Source organism: Panthera onca, chromosome B4, assembly GCF_046562875.1.
Source record: "Panthera onca isolate mPanOnc1 chromosome B4, mPanOnc1 haplotype 2, whole genome shotgun sequence".
NCBI lineage: Eukaryota > Metazoa > Chordata > Mammalia > Carnivora > Felidae > Panthera > Panthera onca.
Window position 1 is genome coordinate 135673417 of NC_138345.1, and position 16019 is coordinate 135689435.

General features: G+C 52.8%; 1 protein-coding gene across 3 annotated transcripts in view; it reads right to left on the reverse strand.

Moving 5' to 3' along the window:
• Positions 1–16019, reverse strand: part of SCUBE1 (signal peptide, CUB domain and EGF like domain containing 1) — a 134792-nt gene that overhangs the window by 111119 nt on the left and 7654 nt on the right. For all 3 annotated transcript variants that reach the window (XM_078449374.2, XM_078449372.2, XM_078449373.2), the window contains exon 3: positions 2490–2618. In XM_078449374.2, coding sequence (XP_078305500.2) covers positions 2490–2618 — 129 coding nt within the window. The remainder of the gene's footprint in view (positions 1–2489; positions 2619–16019) is intronic.

Here is a 16019-nt window from a genome sequence, read left to right on the forward strand (position 1 = left end):
CCCAGGCTGGGCCCTCGTCCCAGCAAGTGGCCTTCTAACCTCTGCAGGACCCGCTTGAGGAGTCACCCCGTGTCCAACCCCACCCTCGCCCGATGCAGGGGAGGCTCCTCACAGGCCCCATCTGGGCTTCAACGGCCCGCTGTCCAGACTTCCACTTCGGCACTTACTTTGGGTGTAATTACGTGTTCACAGATCTGTTTCCCATAACAAGTTTGTCTGAGATCCAGCAGGCATTAAACAGAAACAGGCAGGGAAATCTACAGCTAATACACCACGGAGAGGAAAAGTTCCAGGGCACCGGGGACGCCACACTTCCTGTGCCATGCATCACCACGCCCGCTGGCACAGGGGAAGGTCGGCTGGGCCCTTTCATCGAGTTCTGCATCGAAAGCCAAAAAAACATCCAAATGACCCTCTGACCCAGTGGTTCCGTTCCTGGGAAGACTTGTTAAAGGCAACAATTAAACAAATAAGAAAAAAAAAATTTCTTTCTTTCCTTATTTTGAGAGAGCGAGCGCGCGAGCAAGCCCCTAGCCGGGGAGGGGCAGAGGGAAGGAGAGACAGAATCCCAAGCGGGCTCCGCATTGTTAGTGCAGAGCCTGACGTGGGGCTTGAACTTGCGAACCGTGAGATCATGACCTGAGCCGAGACCGAGAGTGGGATGCTAAACTGACCGAGCCGCCCAGGCGCCCAAGAAAACATAAATTTAAGCCCAGAATCACCTCCAGCCTCGGTTGCTGAAAACAAGCAAACGAAATAAGCAAACGATCTTATTTGCCAAGCATAAAAGGGAGGTTGAGTCACCCAGAGGAATGGTAATGCCTGCTTGTTGATTATCTGCACGTGCTAAACGCCGATCACTCCACTTCACCGTGTCATTTCGTCCTTGCACACAACCTGCATAATTGTCCCTATTTCACAGTGGGGAAGACTGAGGCTCAGAGGTTGTGACGATAGTGACAGCGACTAGAATGGAGAACTCCGTGCCGGGCATGCTTCTCAGCATCAGGACATCATGTCAGCTCCTGCTCACCAGGGTCTGTGAGGAAGCCGCCCTTTGGAACCCCCGCCACCAACAAGGGACCGAGACCCAGAGACAGTAATAATGTATCCACAGCCACGCTCCCGTCAAGTTCATGGTCTTACTTCCTCAGCTCTAGCCATTGTGCCCTGTGTCACTCCAGTGGCCAGTCGCAGAAGAGGGCCTGTGGGACAGGTACCTCTGCTTTGAGACCCTGTGCTTCCTGCCACGATGGTGTTCCTGCTGCAGACCGCAAGCCACCTCTGTGATGGGTTGAATTATGTCCCCCAAAAGATGCTGAATTCCTAAAGACCAGCATCTGTGGAACCGTAACGGAGATAGGGTCTTTGCAGATGAGGTCATGGGAATATGACTGTGTCCGTATAAAGCAGGGAGGTTTGGACACAGAGACACGCATGGAACAGAGGCAATGTGCAAACACGGGGAGACCGTGACTGACTAGCACAGAATGCCCGAAGCGACCAGAAGCTAGGAGAGAGGCCTGGAGCAGATTCTCCTCGGAAGCCCTCAGAAGGAATCAACTCTGCTGACAGCCTGACTTCAGACTCCTGGCCTCCAGCCTGCGAGAGAACACGTTTCTGTCGTCTCGGCCACTCAGCGTGGCACATCGTTATGGCAGCCCCGGGTTATTAGTCAACTTAGCAGATTATGAGGCAACCACAAAATGGTGAGCACAGGGGCCAGGCTGAGAGTACCCGAGGTGCACATGATGTTAAAGGGGCCACCTGACTGCCACCACAGGAAATCACAGCTGGGTGCAGAGAAGGCGGCAAGCAAACGCACCAGCGCGACTAAGCCATTTTCCAATTCTTTCCGTTCTCTTACATCTTCCCAATTTTATTGTATTACTCTTATAACTGGCTTAAACGTATGCGTCTGAACCAGGAGAATCTGGAGATACAGAAGAATTCCTTGTTACGGGCTGAACTGTGTTCCCCAAATCCACATGTCAGAGCCCTAACCCCCCTAGTGCCTCAGAATGTGACCTATCTGGAGACACAGCCTTTAAAGTGGTAATTGAGTTACAAATGGGTTGTGAAGACAGGCCCCACTCCAGGAAGACCGGTGCCCTTATAAGAGGAGGTGAGGACACACACAGAAAAAGGAGAGACACAGAGAGACAGAAACCAGCTACGTGTATGCAGAGATGACCGTGTGAACACAAGCAAGAAGGTGGCCGTCTGCAAGCCAAGGAGAGAGGCCTCAGAAAACCCAACCCCGCCAACATCTTGACCTCGGACTTCCAACCTCCGGGACTGTAAGAAAATAAATTGCTGTTGTTTGAGCCTACCGGTCTATGCTATTTTGTTCTGGCGGCCGTAGCAAAGCAATACCAGGAACCAGGGCGGGGAGGGGGCGAGACTTCCCACGGCCCCCAGCACCGCACGCTGGAGCCGAAGAACAGGCAGGGCGAGCCTCGCAGGCAGGGCACGGCGGCGTCACTCACCCAGACAGTTGTGTCCATCGTGGGCCAACATGAAGCCGTCAAAGCAGGTGCACCTGTAGTTCCCCGGGATGTTGATACATTCGTGCACACAGCCCCCATTGTAGTAGTCATTCTCACACTCGTCGATGTCTGCAAAACGAGGGCCAGGAGAGGGATCAGAGGAAGGGCCTGGGGGTCTGGCCGCCCCGCTACCACTGAGGCCCCCAGGGCATGACTGGTTTGGGGGTGGTGGGGGGAATGACTCGGTAGGTGTTCACTAAAGTCCTTGCCGGGGGCCGGGGACCCGCAGACGACAACGACAAGGCTCCTGGCTCTGCAGCGAGGCCGGCCACCTCCTCACAGGGCAGAGCCACGTGCCAAGCCACATGCAGGGGGCCTTCACCATAGCGAAGCAGACACGATTCACACCCAGCGCTGCCTCCCTCAAAAGCCTCCCAATAGCTGCATGTGGGGACCCTGTTTAAAATCCCCCCACGCCGGCTGCCTTCAGTCTATCTGAAAGCCTCCCAGAGACAGAGCTCATTACGTGTGAAGCAGGGAGTACTGAGTAACGTGAACTTTGCGCACCGCCAAAAGCGTCGCCTCTGCAGTGAGAGGAAAGTCCGCACACTCTGCCGAAACAGTTTCCTTCCCCGGCAACGTCTGAAGCCTGGATTTCCACCGCTCCAGTTTCCTTGTTGTAACAAAGGCTTCTGTCTCGTAAACAATGGCCAACAGCCTCTGTAAAGGTCACCCCTTTCGCTGTTTTAAGTCTTTTGCAACATTTCCCATCAGGGGTCAAAGGGCTATCAGTTCTAGAGTTCCAGAGAGATTTGAGAGACCTCAGAGAATAATAGGAACGCGCCTAGTTAACATTCAACGAGCCGCTTCTATCCCCAAGGCCTGCTGGCAACACCATATGTCATTACCTCCCCACACCGCCCAGTAACTTGGGAAGGGGGACACCGTTATCCTTATTCCACTTTACAAGGGCACCAAAGAAAGCGAGGCACAGGGACGCCAGACCCCGGCCCGAGGTCACACACCTAGAAAGTGGTACCAGTGGGATTCGAACCGGGCAGCCTGGCCTGGGAGCCCCATGGGGCGCGAGCCCACCGCATCTCTGGGAGTAGCAAGCAGGGGGAGCCGGGGCCCAGGGAGAACCACGCCCAGCACCGCCTGGGGGCACCTGCCCTTCTCCCAGCTCTGCCTGGGCTTCGGCAACCCCTGCCCAAACGTTCCCCGGATTCGCAGTCTCAGCCCCCACCCCGGCCGACTTCCACAGGCAACACAGGAAGGCCTGGAAAAGGGAGCCGGAAGTGCCCCACGGGGGAACCGGAAGTACTGTGCTCAGGGCAACCGGAAGCGCCCGAGCTAAGGAGAACCGGAAGTGTCTCTCGGGAAAAATCAGTCCCTCCCCTCCAGGGTCAAAATGGGATACTGGAAGCCAGGTTCCGGCTGCGGAAGCCGGTCCAAAGAAGAGAGCGTTCTGAAGGCAAGCCTGGCTGCTCCCTCAAAGGCCTGGCATAGAGAGACACCCAGCTCCGTACTCTCCCCGTGCTGGTCCTGAGGGTAGAGCTGCACCCAGCGGAGGAAAGCCACGGGGGGCGAACTGGAGTTCGCAGGTAGGAATGTCCATTTGGTCAGAGGCTGTCTCAGGAGGTAGTGAGCTCCCCGACTCAGGAGATGACCAACCACTGTCTAGACGTCTGCCTGCCAGTGATGTTGCCAGCAGATGGGATAACTTCGGTGAAAATGGCGGCGCGAAAATGCCAGAAAACAGAGCCCGGACTGTGCCCACCGGTGCAGCCATGACGAGGGAATAACAAAGGAGTCCGGATCCCCAAAGGGGTGGGAGACAGGAGCTCCCATCAAACCCGCCTGCCATGGCCGTCAGCGTCAGCTGGGAAGCCGACTCAGTTCTGCAAGTCAGTTGGATTGTTCTTAACCATTATATTTAATGCGCTGAGACATTTTAAATACCACTGAAGTTAGAGATAAGATTTCACGTTTGAAAGGGCACATGGGTTTATAAGACGGAGACGTTGATTACTTCTCATTCTCTGCGGCCCTGACCTTTTGCCAGAGCCCCAGATAAACCAATCCAACCACCTTTCCCCCTGAATCTCCCGGACACTCCAAAGGTAACACGGCCTGATTTTAATTCATCAGCCTGTACTTCCCTCGGGGTCCCTGTCCCCGTGGATACTGTAATCCTTCCACCTCTCCACCAACATCACAGCAGCTTCCAAAGCATGGCTTTTCTACACCCTTAACATGGTTGCAGTCTGCCCACTGGTCACCCAACCCACCACCCGCTCAGCATCAGCATCGTCTCTCATCTGATCTGAACACAGCAGCTCCCAAACCGTTCCCTTCCTCCTTTCCTTCGTGTAAACAGTGACTCAGGAGAAGATGGCCTGGTCCCAGCTCTGGGGGGGGGGGGGGGGGGGCCTGGTCAGTCCAACCCAGACAGTACCTGCAGCAGCTATTGGTTCCAGGGCGGGCATGTGACTTAGGTTGGATCAGTCAGATTGAGCGGAAGGACTTCTACCCCATGCTCGGGTAAAAGAATTCTCTCTCTCAAGTTGTACCCCAGAAGGAAGTGTGCAGATATTTCCTCCTGAAACATACACCGGCTCATTGAATTTTCATAGCAACCCTCTGGAGCGGGTATTTTAACTTCATTTGAAGGTTGAGCAAACTGAAGTGCAGAGAGGCGAGGTAATTGCTCAAGGTCACACAGTACATGGTAGGGCAAGGGTCAGAAGAAAGGTCTTTCAGTCTGAAAAAGCGGTGTCCTTTCTAGTGAGTTAGAATGCCCATGACGTGCCAGGCATTGGCAAATTACTTTATGCCCCTTATTTCACCCTTGGCACATCTGCACCATGTGCTGCGAGAGTGTTATCTCATCATCCAAACACCTATTTGTGCATCCATCCTTCCACGTGTCTATTCATGCTAACATCTATTCATCTAAATAGCCGACCACCCTCCCATTCCTCCAATCCTCTATTATTCACCCATCCAATTGTGCAGCCAGATATCTGCCCACGTGTCTAACTATGCATCCATCCATCTAAATATTAGGCTAGGCACCCATCGTTAACACCTAAACATCCATTCACTCATCCACCTACCCAAATGTCTAACCACCTATCCATCCGTCGATCCACATCCATCGATCCAAACACCTATCCATCCCTCCGCACATGCACACACACACCACCCTTACCCACTCTTCCATTATCCAGCCATTCACCCACCCATCCATTTCTGCAAACACGATCCATCTAAACAGCTTATGAAATACATACAATAAGATTTTCAAAAAGAATAAGGTGTTAGGTAGAAGAAGAAGAAGAAGAAGAAGAAGAAGAAGAAGAAGGGGAAGAAAAAGAGGAAGAAGGAGGCGGAGGAGGAGGAAATAATGAGGGTTGAAGAGTAAGAGAAAGCTGGTGAAACCCTGCAAAATTACGTTTGGTAATTTCCAGCACGATTTCAAAAAGTTGGCCACAAATACGGCTCTGAGCCTCCTGGAAGCCAAAGCAAAGAAGGAAACACTATCAGTTAGAGTCACCACGTCCATAAAATGCAAGGAAACCGGCTCTTTCAATGGCGGGAAGGTCTAAGAAAAACATCTCTTACCCTGGTTAACATAATTGTATGCCCCAATTTGCTTGGCATAGTCCCAGTTTATGCTGGAATTACTAAGAAAACACTCTGCACCCGCAAACTAACAAACTATTTGGTCACTATACCCATAATGCATTATAAAGAGATTGCTGAATAATCAATAAAACAACTCTATCTAGCCTTTCCTTCCTGGGACACCCGATAGTGTTGGCCATAGTCGATGCCAGTTTGGCAGAAGAGTGCAGGCATGTCTATGGCTCACTGTCTTCCCTTCATTTATCTCCGAAGGATTCCCCCCACATCCAAGCATCTTAGAACCATCAGTTCCCCTTTAATCCCTGGGCCTGACGTGCCTCTGAGATCAGCCTGTAATACCTGCTCACAAACGAAGCCCCCCTCCCCTGAGGTCTGTGTCTGTGCGTTGAAGTTTTGTCTTTTGTAATCATGTTTGTTTTTTTTTTTAATACATAAGAGATGAACACACAAACAAATCAGCTAAAATCATCTCTGCCGAAGCAAGTGGATTTATTACTGTGATAAATGTATCCGTGAGCTGCCAGCCCCGGAGAAGGCCACACAGGCTTCCAAGATGCCCCCTCGGGCTCTGACTACTTTTTCAGGACTGTTAAAGCCGGAGAATGAGGGTGCCTGGGTGGCTCGGTCGGTTAAGCGTCTGACTCTTGGTACCGGCCCAGGTCACAGTCTCACAGTTCGTGGGATCAAGCCCTGCTTGGGACTCTCTCTCTCTCTCAAAATAATAAGCCTTGAAAAAAAAAAAGCCAGAGAATGAGAAACAGGCAGATGGGGCAGGGAGAGGGTGAAGGAATGGAGGGGAACAGAGCCAAGCTCTCTGGATGTTTATTCCAAAACGATTATTGTGGGTTGAACTGTGTCGTTCCAAAAAACGTTTCGGTGCCCTAACCCCCAGTATCTGTGAATGTGACCTGATTTGGAAATAGGGTCTTTGCAGATGTAAGCAAGTTAAGATGAGGTCATACTGGAGTGGGACGGGCCCTAATCTAATGACTGGTGTCCTTCTAAGAAGAGGGAACTTTGGATACCCGCAGAGAGGATGCTGGGACAAAGAGGAGAACACCATGGAAGAACAACACACAGACGCACAGAAGGAAGATGGCCAGGTGGCAACGGAGGCAGGCACTGGAGGGCGGAGGCTGTGTGAGAGCCAGGTGTCAGGGCTACTCCCATTTCACTGACATGGAGGCTGAGGCACGGCGTGGCTGAGCACCTTGTCTCCGAGCCCCTGGCCGGGGGCTGTGTTCAAAGGCAGACGGCGCACCTGTTGGAGCCATATCCTTAGGGTGCAAGAGGTGAAGACTTTTGAAAAGCGCTTCATGCTCCAAAAAGTTACTGGGGAGAAAGTGGGAAGGAGACGTCACATGCATCGTTATTTGTGTTTCCCACGTGCATACCTAGCCTTGAGGTTGAGGGGTGGTGATGGGGAGGGGTCACGTGAGTGGGAACCGCAGGGAAGGGGGGGGGAGATCTGACCCGAGTGCTCACCCCAGCCATCCCTGCTCCTTCTCCAGCTTGCATTTTCTTTAAAATAAAAGAATTTTTTTTAACGTTTGCTTATTTTCAGAGAGAGTGACAGAACGTGAGCGGGGGAGGGAGACACAGAATCCGAAGCAGGTTCCAGGCTCTGAGCTGTCAGCATAAAGCCCGATGCGGGGTTTGGAGCCATGAGATCATGACCAGAGCCGAAGTCAGATGCTTAACCGACTGAGCCACCCAGGTTGCCCCGCATTTTCTTTCTTTTTTTTTGTTTTTTGTTTTTGTTTTTCCTTTTACATTTATTTAGTTCTGAGAGATAGAGACAGAGCACAAGTGGGGGGAGGGGCAGAGAGAGAGGGAGACCCAGAATCTGAAGCAGACTCCAGGCTCTGAGCTGTCAGCACAGAGCCCGACGCGGGGCTCGAACTCACAGACCGTGAGATTATGACCTAAACTGAAGTCGGACGCTTAATCGACTGAGCCCCCCACCAGGCGCCCCGCATTTTCTTTCTTTAGTGAAAATTCATTCCTCAACAGAAAACAGCTCCCAACATCTAACAGGGTAGAGCAAAGCAACACAGGAGCCACTCATTATGGGATTTTTAAAAGGACACAAACTTCCATTTTTCCTGCATTAAAATGGCAGCGTGTGCGATCCCACAGCTCTGGTTATATGCCAACAACACTGCAACTCGGATGAGAAGAGTATAGTTTTTTTTTTTTTCCATTTAATTCAAAATTGATTCTTGCTGCCCCATAAAATATATATTTATTCGGTGGTGCCTAGGTTCTAAAAGATTGTATTGCAATGAGTCAGAGCTCCTTCTCATTTTATTTGAATCCTATTTCAGGGCATTTTTCCTAAGAATCAGGACTGACTGGAAAGGTTCTCGAAATGAGGATTTTTAAAGCACCCTGCTCTCTACTTTCAGAGATCATTACTGAAAAACGTCTTCTCATTCCTCCTTGAAACTGGCATTTTTTTTTTTTCCTTGACGTTCGTTGCAGGCAGTGGAGACCAAACGCTCTAACAAAGACCCCTTCCCTGGCTATAGCATGTCTTCTCCTTTGTCTGGGGGCTTTAGGAAAAACCATGCACCCCTCAGATCAGGCATCCATTCTGGGAGACATGTATGGCTTAGGAAGTTGAGTCCTTATTGGTGAATAAATCTTAATCCGGTTTGTTGGCTAATTACGCTCGAGGGAAGCTAGTTTTGCAGGGCGCCTAGCAGGAAGGATTAAGCCTCCTGTCTCCGGTGGCACAGGGTTAAGCTCTGGGTTTGTAATGATTGAGTAATGAGACCCGGCTCTCTGTGGACCCCTGGCATCCATTGATCAGGTTTCCCTTCTGGGGAGACAATGCCAGAAGTGGGCCCAGCAGTTAATTATGGGAAAGGTCAGAGGTCACGCAAAACCAACACAAATCTATATACGTTTTCATTCCTAACTGCACACAATGACCGTGGCTCAGCCGGAGGGTGGGAAGGCCCTCCCCACTGCCCAGTTCGAGATCCAAGATGACCATGGGGTTCGAGCTGCTTGCTGACCGCCCCCCCGTGGCCGGCATAGATTCAGGCCACCACACTTTTGCTCATGCTGTTCCCTAGCCCGGGGCTCCTTCCCGTTCATAGGACACCTATGAGCCCCAGCGTCATCTCCCTCTTGAAACCTCGACTGATCCCCTGGTGGACAGGGCTCCTCCTCCCCCTCTGGGCCCCAGAGCCCCGTGCATGGAGTCTACCACGGCCCTTGTTTGCTATGTATCTGTCCTTTGGGGCTGTGAGTTCCTTGGGGCATGAGCCGTGTTCTGTTCAGCGTAAGCCTCAGCACTAGCAGAGCCCTGCTCGACAAAAGTCTGCTCAACACAGAACAAATGAGCAATCGTCCCGAGCGTAGCTTCCGTTCACCGACCCCCACAACGTGTGGACGGTAGGCAGGCCCTTCACGTATGCCCCCTCGGAGAGGTACGTCCCAACATCTTTGTTTTGTAGCAGGGGAAACCAAGACTCAGAGAAGTTGCCTCCTCTGCCCAAGATCACACAGCTGCTACAAGTGGAACCAGAACACGAGCGAGGCCACTTGACCTCAAAGTTAATGCCGTCCACGTCACGAAGGACCACGTATCATAAGATTCCATTTACATGAAGTCTCCAGAAAAGGCAAATCTATCGAGACAGAGAGTAGATGAGTGGTTTTCTTGGGCTGGAGGGCTGGGGAGTGACGGCTAAGAGGTGTAGCGTTTCTTTTTGGGGTGATAAAAAGGTCCTGTAGTTGACTGTGGCAATGGGTACACAATTCTGTAAGTGTACCAAAAGGCAACGAACTGTAGGTACACCTTAAAGGCATGGTGTGTGAATTATATCTCAATAAAGTTGTTTACAGTTAAAAATTTTTTTTAACATTTATTCATTTTCTGAGAGAGAGAGAGAGAGACAGAGTGCAAGTGGGGGAAGGGCAGAGAGAGAGGGAGACACAGAATCCGAAGCAGGCTCCAGGCTCCGAGCTGTCAGCACCAAGCCTGACGTGGGGCTTAAACCCATGAACTGTGAAATCACGACCTGAACCGAAGTCGGATGCTTAACGGGCTGAGCCGTCCAGGCACCCCTGTTTACAATTTTTAAAACATTAATGCCGTCACCGCTGTCATCTGTTGTGCTGGCTGGGTCACTGGGGCTCTGCCTGGACACAGGAAAACCAGAAGGATGTTGTCCCGAACCAGCCTCAAATACCACCTGCCCGGTGTGGGCTCACAGCAAGTGTGTGGCTCCCAAGCCCCAGGAGGAATTTTCCTACCAAACCAAAGGACAAGGGGCAGTGGATTATTCCCCTTCTCCCCACCAAACACCCTGAACCCTTCGCCGGGGGCTCTTCCCAGGCTCTGGCATCCAGCCTAAAGGATACCGAACCTGGTCAAGGGAAAGCTGACCTGTCGGAATGTTCGAGATGGAAGTTGACGAGGGGCCCCGGGCAGCCAGCTCAGAGTTGAGGCGCCCGTCGGTCCCCTCTGCCAAGTAGAGGCACGGTCATTCTCCTGTCCCCTTAGCAAAAGGCAGAGGAGAAGCCCTAAATCCCGCTAAACTGCGGGCGCTGAGGGACTGCTATGCGGGCCCAGCCACCTCTGAACTCAACAGGATGACAGTCAGAAACACGGAGCTGCCAGAAAGCCCGAGCCGCCCCTCAGAATGGGTAAGCCGGCACCCCGGAGCCCCTCTGATGCCCACTGGACTTTATAAAGGGCTAGCCGAGCCCACAGAGGGGAACTCAAGAGCTAATCTTATCAGCAAGTCAGGGGCGGACAGCACCTTGAACTCAAGACTCCAACCTCAGAGGCTCGGGCAGGGGGCAGCCCGCGCTGGCCTGGGGCAGTTCGTTTTCCTTCTTTCTCTCCAAATCCCTGGTGGGGTTTCTCTCCAACACAAACAGCAGCAGCAGTGGCAACTCCACACCACACACCATCTTAATGGCAAGCGGCTCACCCCTCACTAGAGCCCAAGCAGGAAGGCTTAATTAGCTTCCCTCATCACAGACAAAGAAACTGAGGCTCAGAGGGCTTAGGCGACTCGCCTACGACCACCCGCTAGTAAGGGGCAAAGCCAGTGCTGGAACTCAGGCGGGCCGGTTCCAGACTCTGCCCCCCTAACCTTACCACGACCGTGTGGAGAATCTCCCAGTCTCAGTGACCGAGGAAGTCAGGGCCCACGGTCCTTACCGAGGATCAAGGCACCTCCCCGCCTCCTCCTCTCCCTACCAATGCCTTCCCCAGGCTGGTGCCTCACCCTCAGCCCGGACCCTGGCCACAAGTCGCTGCCAGCCTGACGAGGGGCGACGGCCCAGACACAGATGAACCCGTCTCATATAAGGAGAGCCTCCCCCACCAGCACACCGGCCAGGCCCGGGCCCGTCCCCAGGGCTGCCGGTGGGAAGGGACAGGGGACTGACAGTCCAGCCCAAGCCCATCGGCCAGCCCCAGAGACTAAGCCAACATTAGGTGCCACCGTGGCGAGGGGCACCCTGAAGAAGGAGCTGCCCGCTACAGGGGTCCGAAGGGACCTGGGCTCGCCTAGCTCTGGCCCTAAACTTTGCAGTCAGCCCACTGGGGCCCGAGAGGGCCACAGACCTGCCCAAGGTCACCCAGGGCCGGCATCCAGTTCTCCATGGACCCATGCCTGGCTCCACTCCCCTTGACACAAGGGGCAGGACACCCACACGGAAGGATGGCCACTCCCAGAGAAAGTACATTCTGGAGCCTGGAGGAGAGTAGGGAGTGATCGATACCGGCGGCCAGAGTCCAAGCAGGCTGACTGGGGTTTTAAACTCTGTCCTCCCGGGGCTACAGCCCCGGCCCATCTGGAGGACCCCCCCCCGGAGTCCCTCCGAGGCCCCGTGACCTTGCCCGCGCACACACGAGCCCTCTGGCCCTCTTTGTCTCAAGGCCTTGGGGAAAGGCCATCATCCACTTCAGTAGCATCCAAAGGCCGACAGGCCCGCAGTTTATTTTCTTAGAAATAATGGTTTTTTCTGGTTAGCATTCCTCAGATGGAAAAACAAATACAGCCACTGTAATAAGAAGCGGCCAAGAGGAGGAGAGAGAGCCCAGAGGAAGGGGCAGAGAGGGGCTGCTGCCTGAGGGTGGGGGGCTGGGGCTCTGGGGACGGGGGCGGGGGCAGAGACCCTCGAACCCTAGGAGAAATGGGGATTTAGAGGAAAAAGAAAGCACGAGACGCAGGCCCTGGGCTGCCTTCGACACACTCTCAGCCACAGCACAGAGGCCCTTACCTCTGCTCAAATTCTCTTCTGGGAGGCAGGTGCCACTGGTCTGACTGGCTGGATAAGGAACGAGGCCTCCGGAAGGTTAAGTCACTCACTGGACTTACTGAGTCAGCCAAGACCAAAAAAGGCCTCTGCATCCATGCTACGGATGCCTTCCTGGACCGTCAGAGCTGGAAGGAACGTCTGCGTTCCTGACTTAGCCTGCATAAACGCTTCTCCAAGGGAGCCTCTCTAACTTCTTACCTCCCGAGGCGGAGATCCACACTGTCTCTTCTTTACCCCCCGAGTCAGGTCTGTATTTCCACTGCTGCCCTCCCCACACCCTGTTATGTTCCCGTCTTTCCCAGTCTGTCTCTCCCACTGACCAGTGAGGCCAGGAAAAAAACGTGTCCTGGCCCCAACACCAAGCCTGGCACAGAGTAGGCGCTCAGTGAACATTCTCAGTTGCAAACTGAATCCGGTCCAGCGGACACATTTTACAGATGGGCCAACTGAGGCTCACGGGGGCCAACTTGCCTCCGGTGCCTAAAGGCCAATGGTATGACATTGTCACTTTTCCTTCTCAACATGGATATGGGGCTCCGGGAAGCCTCAGCTCTGAGGCAGAGCTGGGACCAGTTGCAAAAGCAAGGCCGTCTAATTGCTAGCTGACTTGGAATTTTAAGCAACTTGGAATTTTAAGTCACATCTGACTTCTTCCTGCCTGCTGGTCTGCTGGACTAGAGCACTTTCATGTTCAGTGGGGCACACGTTAGCATGCATAATTGCACGTTTTAAGACTTGAAGAAGAATTTCCCCTCCCCAAGCCTGCCCCCGCCCCCAGCCCACCTCCTACTGCCTTTCCTGGCCTCCCAAAAAGCAGAATTTTACCTGCAGTTCCAATAAAATGTGCAATAATGATCGATGAAAATGATTTAATAAGGTCATAGGCATTATTCCCTAAGGAGGCCAATTGGTTTTAAGATTTCTTTTTTTTTTTTGCTGATGTTAAACTAAACGGATCGCCGGGTGTGTTATTAGGAGTTTTCTTAAAACGCTTAATAGCATGCCCTGTAATCTACCTGACTTCAGTGACTGACAAGTGTACCCTGGGGACATAAAATTCAGGAAATGGCTATTTATATTCATTACATACATGCTCATTTTGTGATCTCTGATGCCTATAGGGTTGTCGTCTTTTTTTTTCCTTCTCACACACAAAAAGGGGGAAAATAATAATATATTTGATTTTCTGTGGCCCAAACAAAAAGTTATTTCCCCTAAGAGTTTTAATTATAGCATTCTGGAAAAGGCCCGAGTTGGAACTTGCAAGTGGAATAAACGACTTGAATAAATAGTCTAAAAATTAAGTACCCATAGAAGGGGTGATGTGCACTGTTGGTCGAGACTAAACAGTGATTATCAAGAGGGTCTTAGTTATTTAAACAAGCCGTTTGAGGGCGGTTTGCTCCTCGTTTGGGGTCTGGTCCTGATTATAAACGAGAGCTTTTAATTAAGATTAGTAAGACCCAATTCAAGCTATAATTTGGTCCTTTTCCTTAGCAAATGTCTATGAAAACAAAGCAATTAAGGTTAAATGAGTTGAAGCATTTAAAAGGGATGAAATGCCCCCTCCTCGCCCCTGGCCTGCCCCCTCAGCAGAACAAGCATAAACAGGCCCAACTAATTCAGACCAGGAGGCCAGTGCACAGGGGTCTGGTGAGCTGGGGAATGCGTGGGCTTAGCTAAATGAAAAGAGGCAGGGGAAGTAGAACGTGCAAAGGCCCTGGGGTAGGAAGGAGCTGGCAAGCGTGAGAAGTAAAAAAGTGAGTGATGCTGGGATGCGGTTGGGAAGGGAAGGGTTGAGAGGGACAGCAGCTCAAGGCGAAGGGCTGAGTGCTTTCTCTCAGCTCTATGGATGGGTGGTGGGCTCAAGACCCTCGCATCCACAGAGCCTTGCTCAGATGAGCTGGTGGCAGCAAAGGGGGGATGTGAACATAAGAAAAGGTCTCCACAGCCTCCTCTAGCTAAGGAGTTCTTTCTGCTTTGTTCAGACAGGCTGCTAGGGGCCTGGCCTGCAACTGGGACCCCGTGGCTGACTCGGATTGGATCCAGGCCCTGCCACTTCTCAGCTGGGTGGCCTGCTAGAGACTGACCTCCCAGGGGCCATTTTCCCCAACCTTACTCCGTCTAGACTAGCCTCTTCCCTTCTCGGTCCGCGGCTTCCTCACCTGTAAAACTCTCAGAGCGTGGAAGCTCTGGGAGGCCTTTCCTGGTATCCCTGGGATTTATAATGGTTACTTGTTGTCCACTGGCACCGGCTCTGGACCCAGCCCCGAATGAAGTCATCTGGGTCATTGCAACCCAGTGTCACAGGTGCTCTGCAGGGGGGATGCTCACAGGTGACATGGGCAGCCGGGAAGACTTCCCGGAGGAGGTGACTGCTAGAACTCATCTATCCACCCTTTTACTCAGCAGACGCCTTCCAAGCCCTGTGCCAGGCCCAGCACCGGCTTCCAGGGAACGGAGCAGAACAGGTCACGGACCCTGCCCTTGTGGAGCCCACATCACAGGAGGAGACACGGGGAAACATAAATTCAGGGTGACGCGGGCCAAAACTGAGGTGTGTATGGGCCTGGAGAGGGTAACAGAGACAGCTGGTCTTCTGCAAAACACGGGGGCTACCCTGGATGCCCGTTCCGGTCCCTTCCAACCGGGCACATCCGTGAGTGTGCCTCGAGTTACCTGAGGTTCTGTAAAGACGCAAATCATCCAGAAAACACAGATTTATCCTCAGCCTCGCCCAGAGCCCTTCTGAACCACCTGAGGCACCTCAGCCTGGCCTGGGCAAGCCCCCCTGCCAGGGTTCAGCTGACCACACAGGGCTTCACGGTTGCTCTCTGGCATTGGCTGCAACACGGCCGAGCCTGGGGAAGCCCGGTCATCGTCACACGCGCACTGACCACGTGGCAAGACGGCCCCAGAAGTGCGGTTTGTCGAAGGGGTTTCCATAACCAGCAGCAGCTTCAGGGTGAAGCGGTTAAGGGCGTAAGGGGCTCAGTCGGCCCCACACAGGGCTCCCCACAACCTGGGTCCATTTCCCTCGAAGAACTAGTGAGAACGTGGCACGCTTTGCCGAGAATCTGCCCTCTTGCTCATCACCGTAAACAACAAAGTCCACCAGATCCGTAGGAGAGGGTACCGATTGCCCTAAGGCTCCATCGCCAACCTCCGCGCAGCCCCATATCCGCTCAGGACCCGAGACGAAGGGGTCCAGGGAGAGGAACAGGTTTTATCTAAAGTGGAAACGGCCGTCTGGAGGGGGCCATGACTGATTACCGATGTCTGCTGTGGCAGAATGTGGTGGCCTCTTCGCCATCCCTGCGGTCGGTTTAGTGGAACAAAGGAGAGCTTTCTGTCACTTGTAATTTTCACTGCACATTCTCGGTGAATGGTCATCTGCGAATGGCACGTGTGTCTCTATATGTCTTTGAGGATATGGAGGCATGCGTGTGGTGTATCTGAACAGCCTGTGAGCCAGAATACCCCATTTCCCAGCCACGTCAGATCCTGGGGGCTGGCGGAAAGAGACAAAGTTTCACTCCTTTCCGTATATCGGACAACATGATGATCGGCGATGAGCGACAACATCGT